Raw genomic sequence first — 24,625 nt, 5'->3', positions numbered from 1 at the left:
GAAGAGGGATTCCCACAGCCAGAACAGGGGCAGGATAAACTGTTTATTATTTACTAGCACTGTGGAGAAGGCAAGGCATGGATGAGGAAGCTGTATTGATCAGTAGAGATAGCTGCCTCCTTCATTCATTACCCGGAACAAGTGTTTGAGGGGGCACAGGTGAGGTAAATGCATCAGGGCCTCCACGACAAATCCAATCACAGATTCTAGCTACATCCTTGAATTACAATATAGGAGAAGCTCGTGGTGTTAACCTTCTGCCATTTCCAGGCATGTAATTGAAATAATCAAAATAAATTACTTTTGTTTATGAGATTTGAGGACCCCTTCCAGAAGGCAAAGTAGCAGCAGGAAGAATAATTCTGGAGTCTATTTTGGGTTAGAATCACCAGCCCCACCTCTTCCTAGTTGTGTGGCCTTGAAAAAGTAACTTCACTTTTCTGAACCTCTGTTTCCTCATCTGTGCAATGGAACAGTTAATAATACCCGGTTAGCAGGGCTGTTGAGGAGATTCAGTTTGATGACCTCTGTACACAGCACCCAGTTAAGGTCAGTCTCCTTCCCTTTATCCCACTTGAGAGAGTTAGACTCCAGGAAAAGATGAATTTTAACAGTTTTGCAACACAGTCCGGGAAAAGGAAGTGGGGAGCTCACTTGTCCTCAAGTTCTACTATGTGCCACTAGAAAGTTGTCACCAACAGGGGCCGGCTTTCCACATATTTCTTGCAAGCCGCCCACCACAGCACCACAGGCCCCGATGTGAGGCCGTCCGCTCACGTTTCCTTCTCTCCAATTCTCTTCTAGGGGCGCTGCATCAACTTCACCAGGGTCAAGAACAACCAGCCAGCCAAGTACCCACTCAACAACGCCTACCACACCTCCTCGCCACCTCCTGCCCCCATCTACACCCCCCCACCTCCTGCACCCCACTGCCCTCCCCCGCCCCCCAGCGCCCCCACCCCTCCCATCCCGTCCCCACCTTCCACCCTTCCCCCTCCTCCCCAGGCTCCACCTCCCAACAGGGCACCTCCTCCCTCCCGCCCTCCTCCAAGGCCTTCTGTCTAGAGCCCAAAGTTCCTGCTCTGGGCTCTCTCAGAAACTTCAGGAGGTGTTAGAACAAGTCTTTCCAGTTAGAGAAGAGGAGTGGTGATAAAGCCCACTGACCTTCACACATTCTAAAAATTGGTTGGCAATGCCAGTATACCAACAATCATGATCAGTGGAAAGAAACAGATATTTTAAATTGCCAGAAAACAAATGATGAGGCAACTACAGTCAGATTTATAGCCAGCCATCTATCACCTCTAGAAGGTTCCAGAGACAGTGAAACTGCAAGATGCTCTCAACAGGATTATGTCTCATGGAGACCAGTAAGAAAATCATTTATCTGAGGGTGAAATGCAGAGTTGGATAAGAAATACATTGCTGGGTTTCTAAAATGCTGCCTTCCTGCCTCTACTCCACCTCCATCCCTGGACTTTGGACCCTTGGCCTAGGAGCCTAAGGACCTTCACCCCTGTGCACCACCCAAGAAAGAGGAAAGCTTTGCCCACAACTTTGGAAATGCTGGGGTCCCTGGTATGGTAAGAAACTCTACATCAGACAGGTATGCAAAAGGATGTTCTCCTGGGATTTGCAGGTATATAAAAAATGTATGGCATCTTTTCCTTGCAAATTCTTCCAGTTTCCAAGCGAGAAGGGGAGCAGGTGTTTACTGATGGAAAAGGTATGTTGCTATGTTGATGTGTAAGTGAAATCAGTTGTGTGCAATAGACAGGGGCGTATTTATGGGAGCATCAGCCAGTTTCTAAAACCCACAGGCCATCAGCAGCTAGAGGTGGCTGGCTTTGGCCAGACATGGACCCTAAATCAACAGACAATGGCATTGTTGAAGAGCAACCTGTTAATGATTCATGTTAAAAATCAAGGTTTGGCTTCAGTTTAAATCACTTGAGGTATGAAGTTTATCCTGTTTTCCAGAGATAAACGTAAGTTGATCTTCCCAAAATACCATCATTAGGACCTATCACACAATATCACTAGTTTTTTTGTTGTTGTTTTTTTCTTGGTAAAGCCATGCACCAGAGACTTCTGGGTAGAGCTGAAAGACAATGGTCCTGACATAATAAGGATCTTTGATTAACCCCCATAAGGCATGTGTGTGTATACAAATATATTTCTCTTTGGCTTTTCAACATAGAACCTCAGCTGTTAACCAAGGGGAAATACATCAGATCTGCAACACAGAAATGCTCTGCCTGAAATTTCCACCATGCCTAGGACTCACCCCATTTATCCAGGTCTTTCTGGATCTGTTTAATCAATAAGCCCTATAATCACTTGGTAAACACTGGGCTTCATCACCCCAGGGTAAAAACAGAGATCGTTGTTGTGGACCTCCTGCATCAGCCTATTCAAAATTATCTCCCTCTCTAGCTTTCCACAAGTCCTAAAATTCCTGTCCCAAGCCCCCCAAATTCTCAAATCTTTTCTGGAACAAAGCAGAATATAAAATAAATATAAATTTAGTGGCTTGGGCTATGGTCTCCAAAGATCCTTCAAAAATACATCAAGCCAGCTTCATTCGCTCACTTTACTTAGAACAGAGATATAAGGGCCTGAGATGCATTTATTTTATCAATACCAATTTTTGTGGCCATGGCAGACATTGCTAATCAATCACAGCACTATTTCCTATTAAGCCCACTGATTTATTCACAATCCTTCTCAAATTACAATTCCAAAGAGCCGCCACTCAACAGTCAGATGAACCCAACAGTCAGATGAGAGAAATGAACCCTACTTGCTATCTCTACCTTAGAAAGCAAAAACAAACAGGAGTTTCCAGGGAGAATGGGAAAGCCAGGGGCCATAAAAGGTACAGTCAGGGGAAAATAGATCTAGGCAGAGTGCCTTAGTCAGGGACCACGGGCGCTGAATCTGCAGTGCCAACGCCAAACTGACATATCTCCAGGTGTACCTCCAACCCTAGCCTTCTCCCACAGCTGCCTACAACAGAGTCTCCCAGCCTTCTCAGAGAGCTAAAACCAGAGATTTCCAGACTCATGAAAGCAACCCCCTAGCCTCTCCCCAACCCTGCCGCATTGTCTATTTTTTTAGAACACTAGGCTTCTTCTTTCATGTAGTTCCTCATAAGCAGGGGCCAGAATATCTCAGCCACCTGCAGTGACATTGCTGGACCCCTGAAAACCATTCCATAGGAGAATGGGTTCCCCAGGCTCACAGTGTAGAGACATTGAGCCCATCACAACTGTTTTGACTGCTGGCAGTCTAAAACAGTCCACCCCCTGATGGCACTGCCGCGTGATTCCCGCGGCCATTCAGAAGTTCAAGCCAAGATGCTGACGTTGCTGAGCAACGAGATGGTGAGCATCAGTGCAAATGCACCATTCAGCACATCAGTCATATGCCCAGTGCAGTTACAAGATGTTGTTTCAGCAAAGAGTTTTAATGGAATAGGGAACTGCAAATGTATGATGATTTTGAAAAGGCTCAGCAGGATTTGTTCTTAAAACCGACTCGGTGTGTCATCCCCGGTTATTTAGAATTACAGTTAAGGAGGAGAAACTTCTATAAGACTGTATGAACAAGGTGATATCTTCATAGTGGGCTATTACAGGCAGGAAAATGTTTTAACTGGTTTACAAAATCCATCAATACTTGTGTCATTCCCTGTAAAAGGCAGGAGACAAGTGATTATGATCAGGAAACTGCACAAAATTATTGTTTTCAGCCCCCGTGTTATTGTCCTTTTGAACTGTTTTTTTTTATTAAAGCCAAATTTGTGTTGTATATATTCGTATTCCATGTGTTAGATGGAAGCATTTCCTATCCAGTGTGAATAAAAAGAACAGTTGTAGTAAATTATTATAAAGCCGATGATATTTCATGGCAGGTTATTCTACCAAGCTGTGCTTGTTGGTTTTTCCCATGACTGTATTGCTTTTATAAATGTACAAATAGTTACTGAAATGACGAGACTCTTGTTTGCACAGCATTAATAAGAACCTTGTTAAGAACCATATTCTGTTGACAGCCAGCTCACAGTTTCTTGCCTGAAGCTTGGTGCACCCTCCAGTGAGACACAAGATCTCTCTTTTACCAAAGTTAAGAACAGAGCTGGTGGATTAATTAATAGTCTTGGATATCTGGCCATGGGTAATCTCATTGTAACTATCATTAGAATGGGCAGAGATGATCTTGAAGTGATCATCTAAAGTCCAAACACTATGTCAGATGGGGGTAAAATCCATTAAAGAACAGGAAAAAATAATTATAAGATAATAAGCAAATGTTTCAGCCCAATGTCAACCCAGTTAAAAAAAATTAATGCTGTGTAAAAGGGTGGAATTAGTTTGCAAACTATATAAAGATATATGCAGTAAAAAGTCTGTTAATGCACATCCTGTGGGAATGGAGTGTTCTAACCAATTGCCTTTTCTTGTTATCTGAGCTCTGCTATATTATCATACTCAGATAACCAAATTAAAAGAATTAGAATATGATTTTTAATACACTTAACATTAAACTCTTCTAACTCTTTCTTCTTTCTGTGATAATTCAGAAGTTAGTTATGGATCTTCAATGCCTCTGAGTCATTGTTAAAAAAAATCAGTTATCACTATACCATGCTATAGGAGACTGGGCAAAACCTGTACAATGACAACCCTGGAAGTTGCTTTTTTAAAAAAAATAATAAATTTCTCTAATCAACTCTTTTTTCTGGTTATTTGTCTGTTTGTTATAAAAATAAACTGCAACATATTCAAGTCCTCAATATCCTGATCATAATACAGTGGTTGCTGTGCTATACATTAAATTACATTTCTCAAATGATTTCATGCCTTCCACTAATTTCTCTACTGTCTGGATTCCTGTCATTCCTTCCTTAGCTGTCAGACATTCAAAATATTTTTTATTTCTCATAACAAATTTCAAATCAAAAATGTAATCCGTGCTAAGGGAAAATAAATAAAAAGTGAAAACAGAACACACAGGAAAAATATACTGCATCAGTTAGGATTGTGTTTGGCTAACGTAGCAGAAAGGCAAGTAGGATTGATTTTACAAGGAGTCCAGAGATTTGCAGCAACCCAGGAACCAGACAGTGTTGTGGACAGTGCTGCAATAAATACCCTTCTATGTATATCTCAAAATCCTTGTATTGCTTCTGCATTTCTGATACGACTCACTTTTATCCCTCCTAGCAGTTTTAATTAGGCTCCTCCATTTAAATATTTTGTAGGTAGAAGAGCATCTCCTTCTAGTTCCTGAATTTCTTTGTAAGATCTCATTAAGCCTTGAATACATCTTAATTGGAATAAAACCATCCACAAACAGAAAGTCATGCCACAGGTTTTTTCTAAGTTTTCATTAGTATTTGCTTTTTAATAGGTGTGGGTATGAACACATTTAAACATTATGTCCTTAATAAGTGTGTTTTGGGGGTTATTTTGAGACAGGATCTTACTCTGTCACCCAGGCTGGAGTGCAGTGATGCAATCATGGCTTACTGCAGCCTCAAACCCCCGGGCTCAAGCAATTCTCCCACTTCACCTTCCCAAGTAGCTGGGACTATATGCATATTCCACCACACCTGGCTTGTGTGTGTGTGTGTGTGTGTGTGTGTGTGTGTGTGTGTGGATTTTTTGTTTGTTTTTAGAGATAAGGTCTCACTGTGTTGCCCAGGCTGGTCTCAAACTCCTGGCCTCAAGTGATCCTCCTGCCTCAGACTCCCAATAGTAAATGGTTTTGAGATAATGGGTTAGAAATTTTAAAAGAAACAGGAAAAGCTGGAGCCCTACCTCAACTCCTTACACCAAAATAAATTCTAACTGAATTTAAGTGTAACAAATAAAGCTAGAAAAGTACTAGAATTGTGAAAAAAGTATTCTGTATGGTATAAAGAATGTTAAAATCCTACATATTGTTTGCATGATCAATCAACTTTGTCATGAAATTGCTTGAAATAACCCTGAGTAATGCTCCAATGCATTAAGTTGAACAAAGGAACCATTAATAACAGGAATAAGATCATTTATCGGGTGCTAACTGTGAACATGAATTTGAGATCCACCGTTTTTCACTAATCTGTCTTCAGATAAATCTGTTTTGTGGAGTATCACTTAGATATAAAACAATCAGAATAATACTTTGTCCATCTAAATACATTATAAACAAGGTATCACTCAACAGTTACTATATATTTGGTATAAGGGTATAGAGTTGGCATATGACAAACATGATTTTTATTCTCTTTACAACTGTATTGTAATTTTTATGCTGACTACAATTGTACTGTGTTCTTTTGAATCACCACACCCCATCCCAGGTTATCATATCTAAACAAATTAGAAGCCTTATGATTCCACTACTGTAATCTTTGATTCCTTTCTCTTTTTTTCCTCAAAATTCAAGTAGTCACTAAGTTATAAAGATTCTTCCCTCTCTACTTAAGTTGGGACATTTTAGTTTTTGGAGTTTGAAAGTATTCATCTCCTTTTAAGTGCCATTTTGCAGTGTACTTATAAAGCAATCGCTAACACAATTTTCTCTGAGTCACTTGAGAGCTGAAAGCAAGGGTCTGTTAAAAGATATTCAGTTCCCCTTCCTGTGTCCATGCGTTCTCATTGTTCAATTCCCACCTATGAGTGAGAACATGTGGTGTTTGGTTTTTTGTCCTTGTGATAGTTTACTGAGAATGATGATTTCCAGTTTCATCCATGTCCCTACAAAGGACATGAACTCATCATTTTTTATGGCTGCATAGTATTCCAAATGACGAGTTAATGGGTGCAGCACACCAACATGGCACATGTATACATATGTAACAAACCTGCACATTGTGCACATGTACCCTAAAATTTAAAGTATAATAATAATAAAATAAAATAAAAATAAAAATAAAAAAAGATATTCAGTTAATTGTGCATATTCAGTACTTTAGCCAGCATCTTTAGTTGGGACTTCTTTGTAAACATTAAAATAGATGCAACTCATAAAATATATTTTCCTTTGGGTAGTTAAGTAGTTTACATTCTTGCAAAGGATTTTTAAAGTACAAGAAATGCTGGTTGTGAGGGCTGAGAGCAGAAAACATTTCACTTTCTTCTGAAAAAGAAGTTGTAAGACAAGACAACTGTCAACCACCTATGATGAGTCCCTTCCAAAAATGTGCACCCCCAAGAGTAGCCAGGAAACCCTATACAGCCCCTAACTTCACATTTTTTAAAAAATACAAGCACTGTGTGGCATTCGCTTCCCTGTGAATCCCACCCCAACTTTGCAGGATACTGAGTCCATGTCTTTTTGCTTAGTTTTACTCTTAACATTATTTACAAGACACCTGTAAATGTAAAAGACTGGTGTGAAATTAATGATAATCTGCATTTCCAGCCAAGCTTCTGTGGAGATAAATATTCCATGCAAACCCAAAGTGTGGCTCATAAATAAGATGAGGTAGAAGCACCCACATTCATCTGACATTGCAGGAAGGGGCTTCTCCTGGCTGGCGTGGACTCTGTTCAATTCCTCTTCTTCTAAATGCTGGCCAAGATGGTGGGTCTCAAACCTCAGGTGAATAAACCCATCATCCCTAAGGGGAGTGATGTAGGTCCTAGTCATCTCTCCAGGAAGAGAAATTCTTTTTCCTACTTCAAATGGGCATTGTAAGCATTTGCCACAAATAATCCTTTCTGATGCCATACACTAGATTGCCTTCCCCACTCTGGGCAGAATTGAGTGTTACGAGCACTTCTGGCCATTGTCAGTGCCTGTGTTATATTTGACCCCAGTGATGTAATCACTACAAGAAATAAGACTGCAAAGCTCCAGGAGATTTTGATTCCACCTCCTATACTTGTCAGACACTTTCACTTGCCCCATGAAAGCTACCTCAACAAATGCTCACTCTCAACAGGCCCTGGCCACTCTACATGTTACTTCTGTGACTGTTGGTTTTCAGTGCATTCTAATGTTTAGATCAGTGTTTTTATAGGGTCCTTCAATATTTGCTTTTATGAGATCCTTAAAAGAGAATTATCTCTGTTTAATCTTGGACCATTAGTAAAAACAAAAAGTGATCTTACCACTATGTCTTAGTGTGATGAGTTTTTTTTAAAAATTTAACTTCCTTAGCAATTCAGGAATACGGAGGAAAAAAGCAACATCATTAACTTGATAAAATATATCTACCACGAACCTACAGGAAATATACTTAACATAAAATATTTTAAAATATTACCTTTAAAATCAAAAAGAAAAAGATTCCAACCCTCACTGTTATTGTCCACCTTTGGTCCTAGCCAGTGCAATAAAACAAACAAAATGAAAAAGTAAGTATAATTATCAGGAAGAAAAAAACTGATTTGAAGTAAATATAATTTACTACCTAAAAATTCCATGGAATCAACTTAAAAATTATTAGAACTAATAAGAGAGTTGTCCAGGTACATGGTAAACACTATCAATGATCAGTTAGGAAACAAGAAAAAGTTATGCATTCATAATAGAAAAAATTATATATATGTGTATGTGTGCATGTGTGTGTATAAATCAACCAGAAATTAACTATAAATAAACCTAACAAAAAAATGTGCAACACTTATGGGAAGACAACTATAAAACTTTAATGAAATATTCTTTTTATTGTACTTTAAGTTTTAGGGTACATGTGCACAATGTGCAGGTTTGTTACATATGTATCCATGTGCCATGTTGGTGTGCTGCACCCATTAACTCGTCATTTAGCATTAGGTGTATCTCCTACCTAAGGCTATCCCTCCCCCCACCCCACAACAGTCCCCGGAGTGTAACGTTCCCCTTCCTGTGTCCATGTGTTCTTATTGTTCAATTCCCACCTATGAGTGAGAACATGCAGTGTTTGGTTTTTTGTCCTTGCAATAGTTTACTGAGAATGATGTTTTCCAGTTTCATCCATGTCCCTACAAAGGACATGAACTCATCATTTTTTATGGCTGCATAGTATTCCATGGTGTATATGTGCCACATTTTCTTAATCCAGTCTATCGTTGTTGGACATTTGGGTTGGTTCCAACTCTTTGCTATTGTGAATAGTGCCGCAATAAACATACGTGTGCATGTGTCTTTATAGCAGCATGATTTATAGTCCTTTGGGTATATACCCAGTAATGGGATGGCCGGGTCAAATGGTATTTCTAGTTCTAGATCCCTGAGGAATCGCCACACTGACTTCCACAATGGTTGAACTAGTTTACAGTCCCACCAACAGTGTAAAAGTGTTCCTATTTCTCCACATCCTCTCCAGCACCTGTTGTTTCCTGATTTTTTAATGATGGCCATTCTAACTGGTGTGAGATGGTATCTCACTGTGGTTTTGATTTGCATTTCTCTGATGGCCAGTGATGATGAGCATTTCTTCATGTGTTTTTTGGCTGCATAAATGTCTTCTTTTGAGAAGTGTCTGTTCATGTCCTTCACCCACTTTTTGATGGGGTTTTTTTTTTCTTGTAAATTTGTTTGAGTTCATTGTAGATTCTGGACATTAGTCCTTTGTCAGATGAGTACGTTGCGAAAATTTTCTCCGATTTTGTAGGTTGCCTGTTCACTCTGATGGTAGTTTCTTTTGCTGTGCAGAAGCTCTTTAGTTTAATTAGATCCCATTCGTCAATTTTGGCTTTTGTTGCCATTGCTTTTGGTGTTTTAGACATGAAGTCCTTGCCCATGCCTATGTCCTGAATGGTAATGCCTAGGTTTTCTTCTAGGGTTTTTATGGTTTTAGGTCTAACATTTAAGTCTTTAATCCATCTTGAATTAATTTTTGTATAAGGTGTAAGGAAGGGATCCAGTTGCAGCTTTCTACATATGGCTAGCTAGTTTTCCCAGCACCATTTATTAAATAGGGAATCCTTTCCCCATTTCTTGTTTTTGTCAGGTTTGTCAAAGATCAGATAGTTGTAGATATGCAGTGTTATTTCTGAGGGCTCTGTTCTGTTCCATTGATCTATATCTCTGTTTTGGTACCAGTACCATGCTGTTTTGGTTACTGTAGCCTTGTAGTATAGTTTGAAGTCAGGTAGTGTGATGCCTCCAGCTTTGTTCTTTTGGCTTAGGATTGACTTGGTGATGCGGGCTCTTTTTTGGTTCCACATGAACTTTAAAGTAATTTTTTCCAATTCTGTGAAGAAAGTCATTGGTAGCTTGATGGGGATGGCATTGAATCTATCAATTACCTTGGGAAGTATGGCCATTTTCATGATATTGATTCTTCCAACCCATGAGCATGGAATGTTCTTCCATTTGTTTGTATCCTCTTTTATTTCATTGAGCAGTGGTTTGTAGTTCTCCTTGAAGAGGTCCTTCACATCCCTTGTAAGTTGGATTCCTAGGTATTTTATTCTCTTTGAAGCAATTGTGAATGGTAGTTCACTCATGATTTGGCTCTCTGTTTGTCTGTTATTGGTGTATAAGAATGCTTGTGATTTTTGTACATTGATTTTGTATCCTGAGACTGCTGAAGTTGCTTATCAGCTTAAGGAGATTTTGGGCTGAGACGATGGGGTTTTCTAGATATACAATCATGTCATCTGCAAACAGGAACAATTTGACTTTCTCTTTTCCTAATTGAATACCCTTTATTTCCTTCTCCTGCCTGATTGCCCTGGCCAGAACTTCCAACACTATGTTGAATAGGAGTGGTGAGAGAGGGCATCCCTGTCTTGTGCCAGTTTTCAAAGAGAATGCTTCCAGTTTTTGCCCATTCAGTATGATATTGGCTGTGGGCTTATCATAGATAGCTCTTATTATTTTGAGATACATCCCATCAATACCTAATTTATTGAGAGTTTTTAGGATGAAGCGTTGCTGAATTTTGTCAAAGGCCTTTTCTGCATCTATTGAGATAATCATGTGGTTTTTGTCTTTGGTTCTGTTTATATGCTGGATTACATTTATTGATTTGCGTATGTTGAACCAGCCTTGCATCCCAGGGATAAAGCCCACTTGATCATGGTGGATAAGCTTTTTGATGTGCTGCTGGATTCGGTTTGCCAGTATTTTATTGAGGATTTTTGCATCAACGTTCATCAAGGATATTGGTCTAAAATTCTCTTTTTTGGTTGTGTCTCTTCCCGGCTTTGGTATCAGGATGATGCTGGCCTCATAAAATGAGTTAGGGAGGATTCCTTCTTTTTCTATTGATTGGAGTAGTTTCAGAAGGAATGGTACCAGTTCCTCCTTGTACCTCTGGTAGAATTCGGCTGTGAATCCATCTGGTCCTGGACTCTTTTTGGTTGGTAAGCTATTGATTATTGCCACAATTTCAGAGCCTGTTTTTCATCTATTCAGAGATTCAACTTCTTCCTGGTTTAGTCTTGGGAGGGTGTATGTGTCGAGGAATTTATCCATTTCTTCTAGATTTTCTAGTTTATTTGCATAGATGTGTTTGTAGTATTCTCTGATGGTAGTTTGTATTTCTGTGGGATTGGTGGTGATATCCCCTTTATCATTTTTTATTGCATCTATTTGATTCTTCTCTCTTTTCTTATTGGTCTTTCTAGCAATCTGTCAATTTTGTTGATCTTTTCAAAAAACCAGCTCCTGGATTCATTAATTTTTTGAAGGGTTTTTTGTGTCTCTATTTCCTTCAGTTCTGCTCTGATTTTAGTTATTTCTTGCCTTCTGCTAGCTTTTGAATGTGTTTGCTCTTGCTTTTCTAGTTCTTTTAATTGTGATGTTAGGGTGTCAATTTTGGATCTTTCCTGCTTTCTCTTGTGGGCATTTAGTGCTATAAATTTCCCTCTACACACTGCTTTGAATGTGTCCCAGAGAATAAATGGAGAACTATCCTACATTCTTGAATGGAAAGAGTTAATATTGAAAAGAAGTCAGTTCTCTCTCAATCTACAAACTCAACTCGTGCCAATAAAAAAAAAAAAAAAAACTAGTAGGATGTTTACTTTCAAATGCTGATTCTAAGTTTTAATTAGAAAAGAAAATGGACAACTACAGTTAATATATGGTGATAGAACAGTTTTCAGAAACAGACCGGTAAATAAATGAGAGTTTAGTTTATCATAATAATAGCATTTCCAAAACTAATTCTTTAATAAACGACTAAGAAATTGGGAAAAACAAGATGAAATTCCTATCTCTGCTACATACAAAAATAAATTCCAAATGGATTAAATAAAAGCAAATGCATGCCAAGCTTTCTTGCTTCTAATTAACAGTGACAGTTCCCTTAGTAACACTGTCTTATGAATGAAGTTTCTTTTAATCTTGCCAATCAGACAGATCTCATCTCCCAGAAAAGAGTGGAGAGAGAAGTGGAAGGGCTGAAAGGAGTTGTCTTCTCTCTGAGGCAGGAATAAGGAGAAAAAAAGAAAAAGGGTCCTTCCACTGCCCATACTCTGATACTACAGTAGAACATATATTATCGTAAGCTCTCCACTAACAATCTCATGCATAAGGTGCCTCTCACATAGTAATCAGTGAAAAAACTATCAATAGTTATAAGTAGTTAATGAGTAAATAAACTTATAAATGAAGAATCCCAATGTTTCTAAATGCTTAAGCAAATCAACAATAGACATGGAAGCTATGTATGGGACAATGTTTTCTTTCAGGAGCCAAAGGTAATAAACAAATTCCCATTTTCCTATTGCCTTTGTGGAAATATTCAAAGTGCTGACTCTCACTGGGTGGTATTGAATGAATTCCTCTGAAAATTCATTAACTTTGTCAATTTACTGGATTACTTTCAATGCATACACATTCTTCCACAATCTATGTCCGTTGAGGTCAAGTCCTTTTTGCATTTGGCTTCAGAGAAAAAATAAGAATCGATGCCAAGAACTTGGGGTAGGTGCCAGAAGAAAAAGCAGTGCCAGCCCTGGCAGTCATCAGAAGACTGAACTCCAGTTTGTCTCATCCGTTTATCAAGTGTCCTGTCACAGGACTGGATCCCCTGCCATTCTTTGAATGCGTAGAGCAAGACTCAATGGTTGGGTCATGGCTCATTGAGGAAACAGTAAGATTCCAGAATCAAGAGTCAGGCTGTTGTGATACCTATTAATGCGTCCATAAACAAGGCAGCTGTTGATCTGTAGATTTATGTTCTGATATTTCACAACTGCCAGAAAGGGCTTTGTTCAGTCTATGAGGAGGAGGTCTCCTCTCTTCTGCCCACTAAGCATGTGATCTGTTAATTCAGTCACAACTACTGCTGGCATTACTAGTAGATTATAGAAACTGATGCTCACTTTCTTTTTTTTTTAATTAGTACTTTATTTTTTAGAACAGTTTTAGGTTTACAGAAAAATTGAGGACATAATGCAGAGAGTTCCCTTATATCCCCTCTTCCCTGCACACAGTTTTTCCTATTGCTAACGTCTTCCATTGGTGTGGTACATTTGTTACAACTGATGAATCAAAACTGACACATTATTATTTACTTTTTTTTTCTTTTTGAGACAGGGTCTTGCTCTGTCACCCAGGCTGGAGTGCAGTGGCACAATCATGGCTCACTGTAACCTCAACCTCCTGGGCTCAAGCATCCTCCCACCTCAGCCTCCCAAGTAGCTAGGACTACAGGCATGTACCACCACACCTGGCTAATTTTTGTATTTTTTGTAGAGAAGGGGTTTCACCATGTTACCCAGGCTGATCTTGAACTCTTGGGCTCAAGCAATCTGCCCCCCTCAGCCTCCCAAAATGTTGGGATTACAGGCATGAACCACCACACCCAGCCCACATTATTATTTACCAACGTTCACAGTCTAGTACATTAGAGTTCATTCTTTGTGTTGTACAGTTCTGCGGGTTTTGACATACGCACACACATCCACATATCATATAGAATACTTCCACTGCCCTAAGTATCCCCTGCACTTCACCTATTCATCCATCCTCCTGCTCACCCACAAACCCTGTAAACCTCTCATCTTTTTTTTTTTCAGACAAGATCTTGCTCTGTCACCCAGGCTGGAGTGCAGTGGCCCAATCACGGCTCCCTGTAGCCTCAACCTCCTGGGCTTAAGCAGTCCTCCCACCTCAGTCTCCCAAGGAGCTGGAGCCACAGACACACACCACCACGCCCAGATAATTTTTTTTTTTTCATTTTTTGTAGAGACAGGATCTCGCCATGTTGCCCAAACTGATCTCAAACTCCTGAGCTTAAGAGATCCTTTTGCATCGGCCTCCATGATTTTCTTTAATGTCTCCATAATTGGCGATTTCCAGAATGCCATATAGCTGGAATCATGCAGTATATAGGATTATTGGGTTGGCTTCTTTCACTTAGCAGTATGCATTTAAATTTCCTCCATGCATTTTCATTGCTTGATATTCCATTTCTTTCTTAATTACTGAATAATATTTAATTATCTGGATGTATCACAGCTTGTTCACCCAGCCATCTACTAAGGAATACTAAGGCTGCCTTTCTAACTGATTTTAACAGCCCATAGAGAGGAATCAGTGGAGAAGTTTGTGTTTTCAATCTAAGGTTTTTTATGTGTGTGTAAGATACAGGTGGTGAGGGGTGAGTAATGAACATCATTTATTTTCCCAGCACCAAAACAAAACCTCTTAAGCATTTTCATTCCCTTCTAGTCGTTTTTATGTATATTAACAATTGAAATTATACTATAAATATGTTTCTACCTTGTATTTTTTACTTAATATTATAAAAATGTATAAGGACAGTGTAGGTATTTTGCTCTGATACCCTCTTCAAGGTATTATCCCCTGCTACCCACCCCCAGCTGCTGGGAATAGCAGCTGCTGGCAGCTCACAGCTGCGTCCCTCACTAGGACTCACTCTTAGCCTTAGCCAAGGTTATGACCCTCCCAGGGTGGGCCCATGGCCAGTGACCTGCTAGCGCTTAATACAAAGGCTTGGCCCCCTTTCTCCAAACTGGGGAATACTCAGAAGAGCCATGACAGCTCCAGAGGTCAGCTGAGGCTTCCGTTGTAACTGTATTGCAAATCAGCTTCTCCTTCCACTCAATCTTTCCTTCTTTAATTCTAATCTCTTGAGAGCATTTCCTAATACAGCTCACCAACTCTGTGTCTGTTCCCAGGGATTGAATACAGTTGTTACCACAAATAGTTCTTAGAAGCAGACTCTTTCATTGAATTCTAGATCACTTACAGCAATTACTTGGGCAATGGGGACCCCATTACCTATGGTAGGTGGGGGATGGATAGCCGTTAGAATACTGTGGCGGTGCAGTTATTAAAATTTTCACAGGTGGTGAGCTGGGATGGGAAACCAATGGAAGGAGATGCACTCGCTGGTGCAATATATCTGGTATTCAAAAGGTATAAGAGATGGTAAATATAAGGGCTATGGAATTTGAGGGCCATTGCTATGACTTGATTCATTGAAGAAAGATACAACAGACCAGGGTCATTCATCATCAATTCAAGGAAAAATATGAAAATTAGAAGGTCTCTTGGGTAGCATTTAAGGAAACCCCAACCTGCTACAGGTGGAGGGCAGCAGAGCAGAGATCCAGCTAAGGACTTCATCATAACAGTAGTGGAGCTTCTGGCCAGGCGTGGTGGCTCATGCCTGTAATTCCAGCACTTTGGGAGGCTGAGGCGGGGGATCATTTGAGGTCAGGAGTTTGAGACCAGCCTGGCCAACATAGTGAAACCCCATCTCTAGCTAGGTGTGGTGGTGTGCACCTGTAATCCCAGCTACTCGGGAGGCTGAGGCAGGAGAATCTCTTGAACCTGGGAGGCGGAATTTGCAGTGAGCTGAGATCACACCACTGTACTCCAGCCTGGGAAACAGAGTGAGACTCCATCTCAAAAAAAAAAAAAAAAAAAAAAAAAGTAGTGGAGCTTCAGAGATAGTTGAATTCCCAACACCAGCAAGTCTGCTGTGTCAAATTCAGAGCCCTACTAAGGAAGCAGTGGGACCCTGATTCCCCTACGCTTGTTGGGACTACAAAAGAAGCCCACTCCCATTTGTTAGAAGATACTGCCTCGGGAGTCTTAGCTAGAGCAATCAGACAAGAGGAAAGAAATAAAGGGCATGCAAATTAGAAAGGAAGAAATCAAATTATCCTTGTTGCAGATGACATGATCTTATGTTTGGAGAAACCTAAAGACTCCACCAAAAAACTATTAGAGCTGATAAACAAATTCAGTAAAGTTGTAGGATACAAAATCAACATACAAAAACCCATAGCATTTCTACATGTCAACAGTGAATAATCTGAAAAAGAAATCAAGAAAGTAATCCCATTTACACTAGCTACAAATAAAATATCTAGGAATTAACCAAACAAGTGAAAGATCTCTACAATGAAAACTATAAAACATTAATAAAGGAAATTAATGAAAGAAAGCACCAAAAAATGGAGAGATATTCCATGTTTATGGATTGGAAGAATCAATATTGTTAAAATGTCCATGCTGACCAACACAATCTACAGATTGAATGCAATCGCCATCGATATACCAATGACATCTTTCACAATGATAGGAAAAAGCAACCCTAACATGTATATGGAAGCACAAAAGACCCAGAATACCAAATCTTTCCAGAGCAAAAAGAACAAACCTGGAGGAATCACATTATCTGACTTCAAATTATACTATAGAGCTATAGTAACCAAAACACCACGGTACTGGCATAAAAACAGACACATAGACCAATGAAACAGAACAGAGAACCCAGAAACAAATCCATACATCTACAGCGAACTCATTTTCAACAATAATACCAAGAACACACATTGGGGAAAGGACAGTCTTCTATAAATAGAGATGGGGAAACTGGATTTCCATATGCAGAAGAATGAAACTAGACCTCACCATATACAAAAATCAAATCAAAATAAATTAAAGAATTTAAGTTGGCAAACTATGAAACTACTAAAGGAAACATTGGGGAAACTCTCTAGAATATTGGACTGGGCAAAGATTTCTTGAGCAATACCCCTACAAGCACAGGCAACCAAAGCAAAAACAGACAAATGAGAACACGTCAAGTTAAAAAGCTTCTGCAAGGCAAAGGAAACAATTAGCAAAGTGAAGAGACAATCCACAGAATGGGAGAAAATATTTGCCAACCATCCAGCTGACAAGGGATTAATAATCAGAATATCTAAGCAGCTCAAACAACTCTATAGGAAAAAATCTAATAATCCAATTAAAAATGAGCAACACATCTAAATTGACACTTCCCAAAAGAAGACATACAAATGGCAAACAGGCATATGAAAAAGTGCTCAACAGCATTGATCAACAGAGAAATGCAAATCAAAACTACAATGAGATGTCATCTCACCCCAGTTAAAATGGCTTTTATCCAAAAGACAGACAACAAATGCTGCCAAGGATGTGGTGGGAATTGACATTGTTGGTGGGAATGTAAATTAGTACAACCACTATGGAGAACAGTTTGGAGGTTCCTCAAAAAACTGAAAATAGAACTCTCATAAGATCCAGCCATCCCACTGCTAGGTATCTACCCAAAAGAAAGGAAATTATTATATCAAAGAGATACGTGCACCCCCATGTTTTTGCAGCACTATTCACAATAGCCAAGATTTGGAAGCAACCTAAGTGTCCATCAACAAGCAAGTGGATAAGAGAAATGTGGTACATATACACAATGAAATACTATTCAGCCATAAAAAAGAATGAGATTCTGTGATTTGCAACAACATGGATGGAACTGGAAGTCATTATGTTAAGTGAAATAAGCCAGGCACAAAAAGACAAACTACATGTTCTCACTTATTTTGGGGAGCTGAAAACAAAGCAAAAACAATTGATCTCATAGAGACAGCAGAAAGATGGTTACCAGAGGCTGGGAAGGACAGTTGGTAGGAGGGTGTAAGTGAGAAGGGTTAATGAGTGTAAAAATATAGTTAGAATGAATAAGATCTAATATTTGATAGCACAGCAGGGTGACTATGGTCAATAATTCACTGTATATTTTAAATAAGAGTATAATTGGATTGTATGTAACACAAAGGAATGATAAATGCTTGAGGTGATGGATACCCCATTTACCCTGATGTAATTATTACACATTATATGCCTGTATCAAAATATCTCATGTACTCCATAAATATATGTAACTACTATGTACCCACAAAAATTAAAATTTTTTTTAAATTTGAATTTTTTTTAAAGATACTGCTTCCTTTTCTGCTTGAAAATCATGCAGAAACATCAGATGAGGCAGTTGCCTTGCAGACAATGCTTGCCCCTCTTGGGATAAACCACCACCTACCATCATGACAACCAGACCGATCACAAGGGTGGAATCCCAACATGGTCCAACTGGCAAAGTGCTGCTAAAGGAAGAAAGAATCAGCACACCAGAGAAGCTATAGGACATGGCTAGCATATTCAAAAAGGAGCCAGGAGCATGTGCCTGGATCTGAACCCCAAGATACCTGGATCAAGGGGGAGTAGGCAGAACGTAAGGTTGAATGAAGGAGCTTGTCAATGTGGGAACACTTTCCTGAGACAAATGACTTTACACTCTGGCAACGACCCTGGGAGAAGGTACTAATACACCAGGATTGTTGTGGAAAGTCAGGGACCCCGAACGGAGGGACCAGCTGGAACCATAGCAGAAGAACATAATTGTGAAGATTTCATGGACACTTACCAGTTCCCAAAATTAATACTTTTGTAATTTCTTATGCCTGTCTTTACTACAGTCTCTGAACATAAATTTTGAAGATTTCATGGACATTTATCACTTCTCTAATAATACTCTTATAATTTCGTATGCCTGTCTTTACTTTAATCTCTTAATCCCATTATCTTCGTAAACTGAGAATGTATGTCACCTCAGGACCACTGTTGTACAAATTGATTGTAAAACGTGGGTTTGAACAATATGAAATTAGTGCACCTTGAAAAAGAACAGAATAACAGCAATTTTCAGGGAACAAGGGAAGATAACCATAAGGTCTGACTGTCTGCAGGGTCAGGCAGAATAGAGCCATATTTTTCTTCTTGCAGAGAGCCTATAAACGAAGTGCAAGTAAGAGAGATATTGCTGAATTCTTTTCCCAGCAAGGAATACCCTGGGGAAGGAATGCATTCCTGGGGGGAGGTCTATAAACGGCCGCTCTGGGAATGTCTGTCTTATGCGGTTGAGATAAGGACTGAAATACACCCTGGTCTCCTGCAGTACCCTCAGGCTTACTAGGATTGGGAAATTCCACCCTGGTAAATTTTGGTCAGACTGGTTCTCTGCTCTCGAAACTGTTTTCTGTTAAGATGTTTGTCAAGACAATACGTGCACAGTGGGACATAGACCCTCATCAGTAATTCTAATTTTGCCTTTGCCTTGTGATCTTTATTGCCCTTTAAGGCATGTGATCTTTGTGACCTGCTCCCTGTTTGTACACCTTCCCTGCTTTTAAAATCTCTAATAAAAACTTGCTGGTTTTGCAGCTCAGAGGACATCACGGACCTACTGATATGTGATGTTACCCCCAGACGCCCAGCTATAAAATTCCTCTTTGTACCCTTTCTCTTTATTTCTCAGACTGGCCAACACTTAGGGAAAATAAAAAGAACCTATGCTCAAATACTGGGAGCTGGTTCCCCTGATACAGGATGGATTTTGGAAGCTTGGAAACAGTAATGACCTACCCTAAGTGAATTAGAAAAGCCAGAATTTCTATGGCAGATGGAGGAAGAAGGGATCAAAATGCTTGGGGAAGTAGGCATAGCTTAATGTTACACTAGTAAGACAGGAAAACCCACTGACTCACTATGCTCTCTAGTAGGGCCAGAGGTACTCCAATGACCAGAACAGTAAAGAATGCACTGGTAAGGGAACACCAGCATTGCTGAGAAGTTCAGTGGGGCTGTGCTCTGTAGGCCAGGGTTGATGGTAAGAGAAGCTGCTGTAGAAATAGGATCCCTGATAGCAATGAGAAGTATAGAATCCCAACATTAGAGTCTGAATGAAGACACTTACACATCAGAAGCAATATGGGTACAATTGTCACAAGACCACAGTAACAAGTGGGGGACCCAACCCGTAAAAGGTATGGAGATGGTTAACAGGACACAGGGTCCCTAGGAGCAAGATAGACGGGCAGCCAACAAAGGAACACTCAGAGGAACCAGACAATCAAAGGAACCAAAGATGGATGAGGAACTTAAGGACAGCCACCCCAATAAACAAAATCGCAGTCTGTTACCCAGTTTCTGGATCTAGCAAGTTCTCAGACCAGGAATTCACTGATGAAGGAGAGACCATTTCCTATAAGTCTTGCCACACCATGACTACTGTATCTAGTAATAATTCCTCGACATTTCCCCAAAGACCATCTATTTGGTACTCACAATATGGGGAAGGAGGGTTTTCCAGACGTTTTGAGGAGTGTTGGAATTGAGGTATAAATTGACATTGATAACCAGAGACCCAAGGCATCACAGGTTATAGACCCTTGATACAGAAGGGACATATGGGGGCCAGGTTAAGTAAATGGAGTCTTGACCCAGGTTCACACTGGGTCTAGTTGGGTCCACAGACTGGATCCCAAATGTATAATGCAATGAACATGCTTAGTAGTTTGCAAAACATTTACATTGATTCTTTGACTTCTGGGGTAAGAGATACTGAAGTGGGACAAGCCAAGAAGAAGCCTTTGAAACTGCTTCCTCCAAATCCCATCCCAGGCCAAGACAGTAATATTAAGAATAATATTGCATCCCAAGAGAGACGGAAAAGATTAGTGCTACACTGGAAAACATGTAATTAAGAGACGTTGGGTCCTCTGATATTACCATTTAATTCATTCATCTGCTCCCTACAAAAATTAGATGGATCATGGAAAATGACAGTGAATTACTAAAACTCATCCAATTAGTAGCACCTATTGTACTGCTATACTAGATGCAGATCTTCACTAAAGCAGATTCACGCAGCCATAGACCTGGCAAATGCTTTCTTTTCCAGACCTATGAGAAAGGAGGATCAAAAACAGTTCTCATTCTTGTAAAAGGAATAATCATATACATGCATGGTCTCACCCCAGGGCTATTGTTAATTATTTTGCCCTCTGTGTTAATATGGTCTGAAGAGCCTGAACCATCTGGACATCCTGCAAAACATCTCATTGGTCCACTATATCCATAACATTATGCCAACTGGGTTCAGCTGAGCAAGAAGTGGCAAATATATCGGAGACTTTGGTAAGGTATGTGGGAGATAAATCCTCTAGAGATTCAGGGGCTACCCCATCACCACTGTGGATCCAGTAGTTTGGGGCATGCCATTATGTCACTCAAAGTAAAAGACAAAGTACTGCATCTCTCACCTCCCACCACTAAGAAGAAAGCACAATACTTGGTAGCCCCTGTTGGTTCTGGAGGCAGCATATTCTGCATTTGGGAATTCTGTTCTGACCCACTTACTGGGTGACACAAGATGCCACTATCATTGACAGGGGTTTGAAGGAGGAAAGGGCTCTGCAGCAAGTCCCAGGCTGTAGTGAAAGCACCATATGGGCTATACAAGTGATCAGAGCCTATTGCACTAGCAGTATCAATGATGTAAAAAGATTCCATGTGGGGTTTTATGGCAAACCCCAATAGGAGAAACACAATGTAGGGCCTGAGGTTGTGGAGCAAGGCAATGCCATCTGCAGTAGAAAACCATACGCCCCATGAAATGCAGCCCCTGGTGTTCTACTGGGCTCTGGGAGACAGAGCATCTGTTCACAGGACATCAGATGATCATGTAGCCAATCCTGCTCACCATTCACTGGATGCAGTCATAAAGTCAGGCAGGACTAACAATCCATGATAAGATGGAAACGGTGCATCTGGAATCTGGGATCAGGCATAAGCAGGGTGAAGGGATATGTGTAAGCTGTGTTTTTCCCCATGTTGAACCAGGGTCCCTTTCTCACATCCATGACTGATGATAAATCTCTTAGGACCAGTTGATGAAAAGTCCAAGCTTGATTCGTATATTGATTGGCTTAGCATATCAGTATGAGCCAAAATAGACTGACACTATCATATAACCTCACTCAGGAGTGGCCTGATAGATAAGGGTGTGGAAAAATCCTCCCAGTGAGCAGAGCTCTGGGCCATGCCCATGGTCATCTACTTTGTGGAGGGAGAGGAGCGATCATAGGTAAGAATATACATGAATTCAGGAGTATTGGCAAAAAGCCTGGCAGGTTGGTCAGAGGCCCAAAATTAGGAAGATTAGAAAATTGGAGACAGGGAGATCTGGTGAAGAGGGGCACTGATGGAGCTAAGGAATGGACACTAAGTATGAAGATCTTGTATCTCATTTTAACACACAACAGAGAACTTCGACTGCAGAAGAGATTAACCACGTAAACAGTACCACTCAGCCAGCTCATGCCAGCTGGCCTCTCTCATCAGCTACCCAGGTGCTGGCACAGTTAGCTTATGAGTGGAGAATCCAATACCAGTGGGGATGGAGGTCATGTACGGGCCCAGCCACATGGGCTCCCATTCCCTAAAGCTGATCCAACTATTGCTGCTGTCAAAAGTTCAACCTGTCAGCAACAGAAGCCAATATTGAGCCTCTAATCTGGTACCATTCCTCCAGACTAGTCAGCCATTTGATGGCAAGCTGACCACACTGGACCCCTTTTACTGTGGAAGAAGCAGTTATTTATTTATCAATGTGGAATTGACACATACTTCAGGAATAGGTTTGCCTTTCCTGCCTCCAAGGCCTCAGCCAGATCCACTATCCAAGGTGATAAGGGCGTTTGATCCACCAACACTGCATCCTGAATAGCACTGTCTTGAATCAAGGACCACTTCATAGCAAAAGTGGTGAAACCATGGCACATGGAATCCACTGGTCCTATCAGGTACGGCACTACTCAGAAGCCACCAGCCTGGTAGGGCAGAGGAATGGCCTCTTACAGATACAACTGAGGCACCAGCTTGGAAATACTACTTTGCAAAGAGAGGTACCATGCTCACCCTAAGTAGTTAGAATACATGGATCTAATAAGGGGTGGAATCAGAGGTGACCCCACTTACCTGACGGCCAGTGGCCCACTTGCTTCCTATCCCTGCCACTTAAGCTCTGTGAGCTTGGGGTCCTGATTCCCAGAGAGCAAACACTTCCACTAGGGAAGGCCAAGGGAATCCCACTGAAAATGAAGCTATGGCTGCTTACTAGCCACTGTAGAGTCCTCAGGCCAAGAGACCAGCAGGCAAGGAAAGGAGCCACTGCCCTGGCAGGGTCATTGCTCCCAATCATCAGAAGGAGGTGGGACTCTTCTCCATGATGGGGTCAAGCGATCTACCAGTGTCCCTTGGTGCTTCTGTATCCTGTTTTGGTAGTAAATGGGAAATAAAAGCAGTCATGGCCTGAGAAAATAGAGCTCAGATGCCACAGGGATGAGGATCTGGGTCACCCCTTCAGGCAAGCCATGTAGACCAGTAGAGATGCTACTTGAAAGTGAGGAGATACTGGAATGGGTAGCTAGAGGGGCATGATACATAATCATTTCAGCCTTAAGATCGACTACAGCAACAACAGCTGTAGTTTATTCCAGCAACATTTCTCTTGTAAGCTCCTCAGGAAATGAGACAAACCAGAATGCTAGAGAAGGCATGCCCAAACATAGTGGCAAGTGGATCTGAGCAACTCAAAGGGTGGACTGTGGTGAAGACTGTGGTGCTCTCCTCAGAGCCCCTCTTCAAGGACAATACACAAATCCTCAAGCTGCTGGGAATATCAGCTGCTGGTGGTTCATAGCTGAATCCCTTCTGAGAATTCCTCTCAGCCACAGGGGGTTGCTTTGGCCAAGGTTACATACCCCACCCATGGGCCAGCCCAAGACCAAAGACTGGTTGTTGGAGGGCTACAAAGACCTGACCACTTGCCTCAATATGGGGTTACTCTGAAGGGCTATTCCAGCTCCATAACTCCTTGTGGGATCAGCTCAGGCCTCTGCTGCAACTATATTGCAATCTGCCTTCCTTATTTTCTTATGTGTATAGGCCACTCCACAATAAAACTTCTGTATACAACTCTCTGACTCACTCTTTTTCCAAGGAACCCAATCGAAGACAAATGCTCCTAGTATGGGAAAATATTTATGAAAAATCATGTATTCTGATAGCATATAACTGATGCAGGGCAAGCAAGCCCTAACCTGGGGCTTAGCCTGTGAGGGTTCTTGGCTTTGCCCAGGAGAGAATTCAAGGGCAGGCTTGAAGTAGAAGAAAATGGCTTTATTTGAAGAGGCTGTGTTACAGCTACTTGACTGCTTCTGCTGAGCAGGCATATCCTGTAGGCAGAAAGTCACAGCTCAGGGCAGTTTTGCAGTCATATTTATAATTGCATGCAGATTAAGGAGCAGTTTATGCAGAACTCTCTAGGGAAGGGGTGGTAATTTGGGGGCCATCAGGTCATTGCCATGGAATGGGGTGGTAACCCCCAGATGTTGCCATGGCACACTAGTGGGCATGTCTGATTAGAAAGCTGCTTCCACCCAGCCCTGTTTTAGCAAGTCTTCAATCTGGTCCTGCATCCAAACCCCGCCTCTGGAGTCAAGACCCACCTCCTACTTCATTACCACTCTCCAACATGTGAACATTTGCTGATCTCCAGCTATGT

At 40.8% G+C, this 24,625-nt stretch overlaps 1 protein-coding gene across 1 annotated transcript in view; it reads left to right on the top strand.

The window, feature by feature from the left end:
- Positions 1-4,739, top strand: part of ANTXR1 (ANTXR cell adhesion molecule 1) — a 245,074-nt gene extending 240,335 nt beyond the window's left edge. Inside the window, exon 18 of the mRNA XM_032176723.2 lies at positions 805-4,739. Within this exon, the coding sequence (XP_032032614.1) occupies positions 805-1,065 (261 nt within the window). The 3' untranslated portion in view covers positions 1,066-4,739. The remainder of the gene's footprint in view (positions 1-804) is intronic.
- Positions 4,740-24,625: the final 19,886 nt, after the last annotated feature.

Source organism: Hylobates moloch, unplaced genomic scaffold (assembly GCF_009828535.3).
Source record: "Hylobates moloch isolate HMO894 unplaced genomic scaffold, HMol_V3 SCAFFOLD_15, whole genome shotgun sequence".
Lineage (NCBI taxonomy): Eukaryota > Metazoa > Chordata > Mammalia > Primates > Hylobatidae > Hylobates > Hylobates moloch.
The sequence above is the reverse complement of the archived record's forward strand: the minus strand, read 5'-3'. Positions and strand labels throughout refer to the sequence as shown.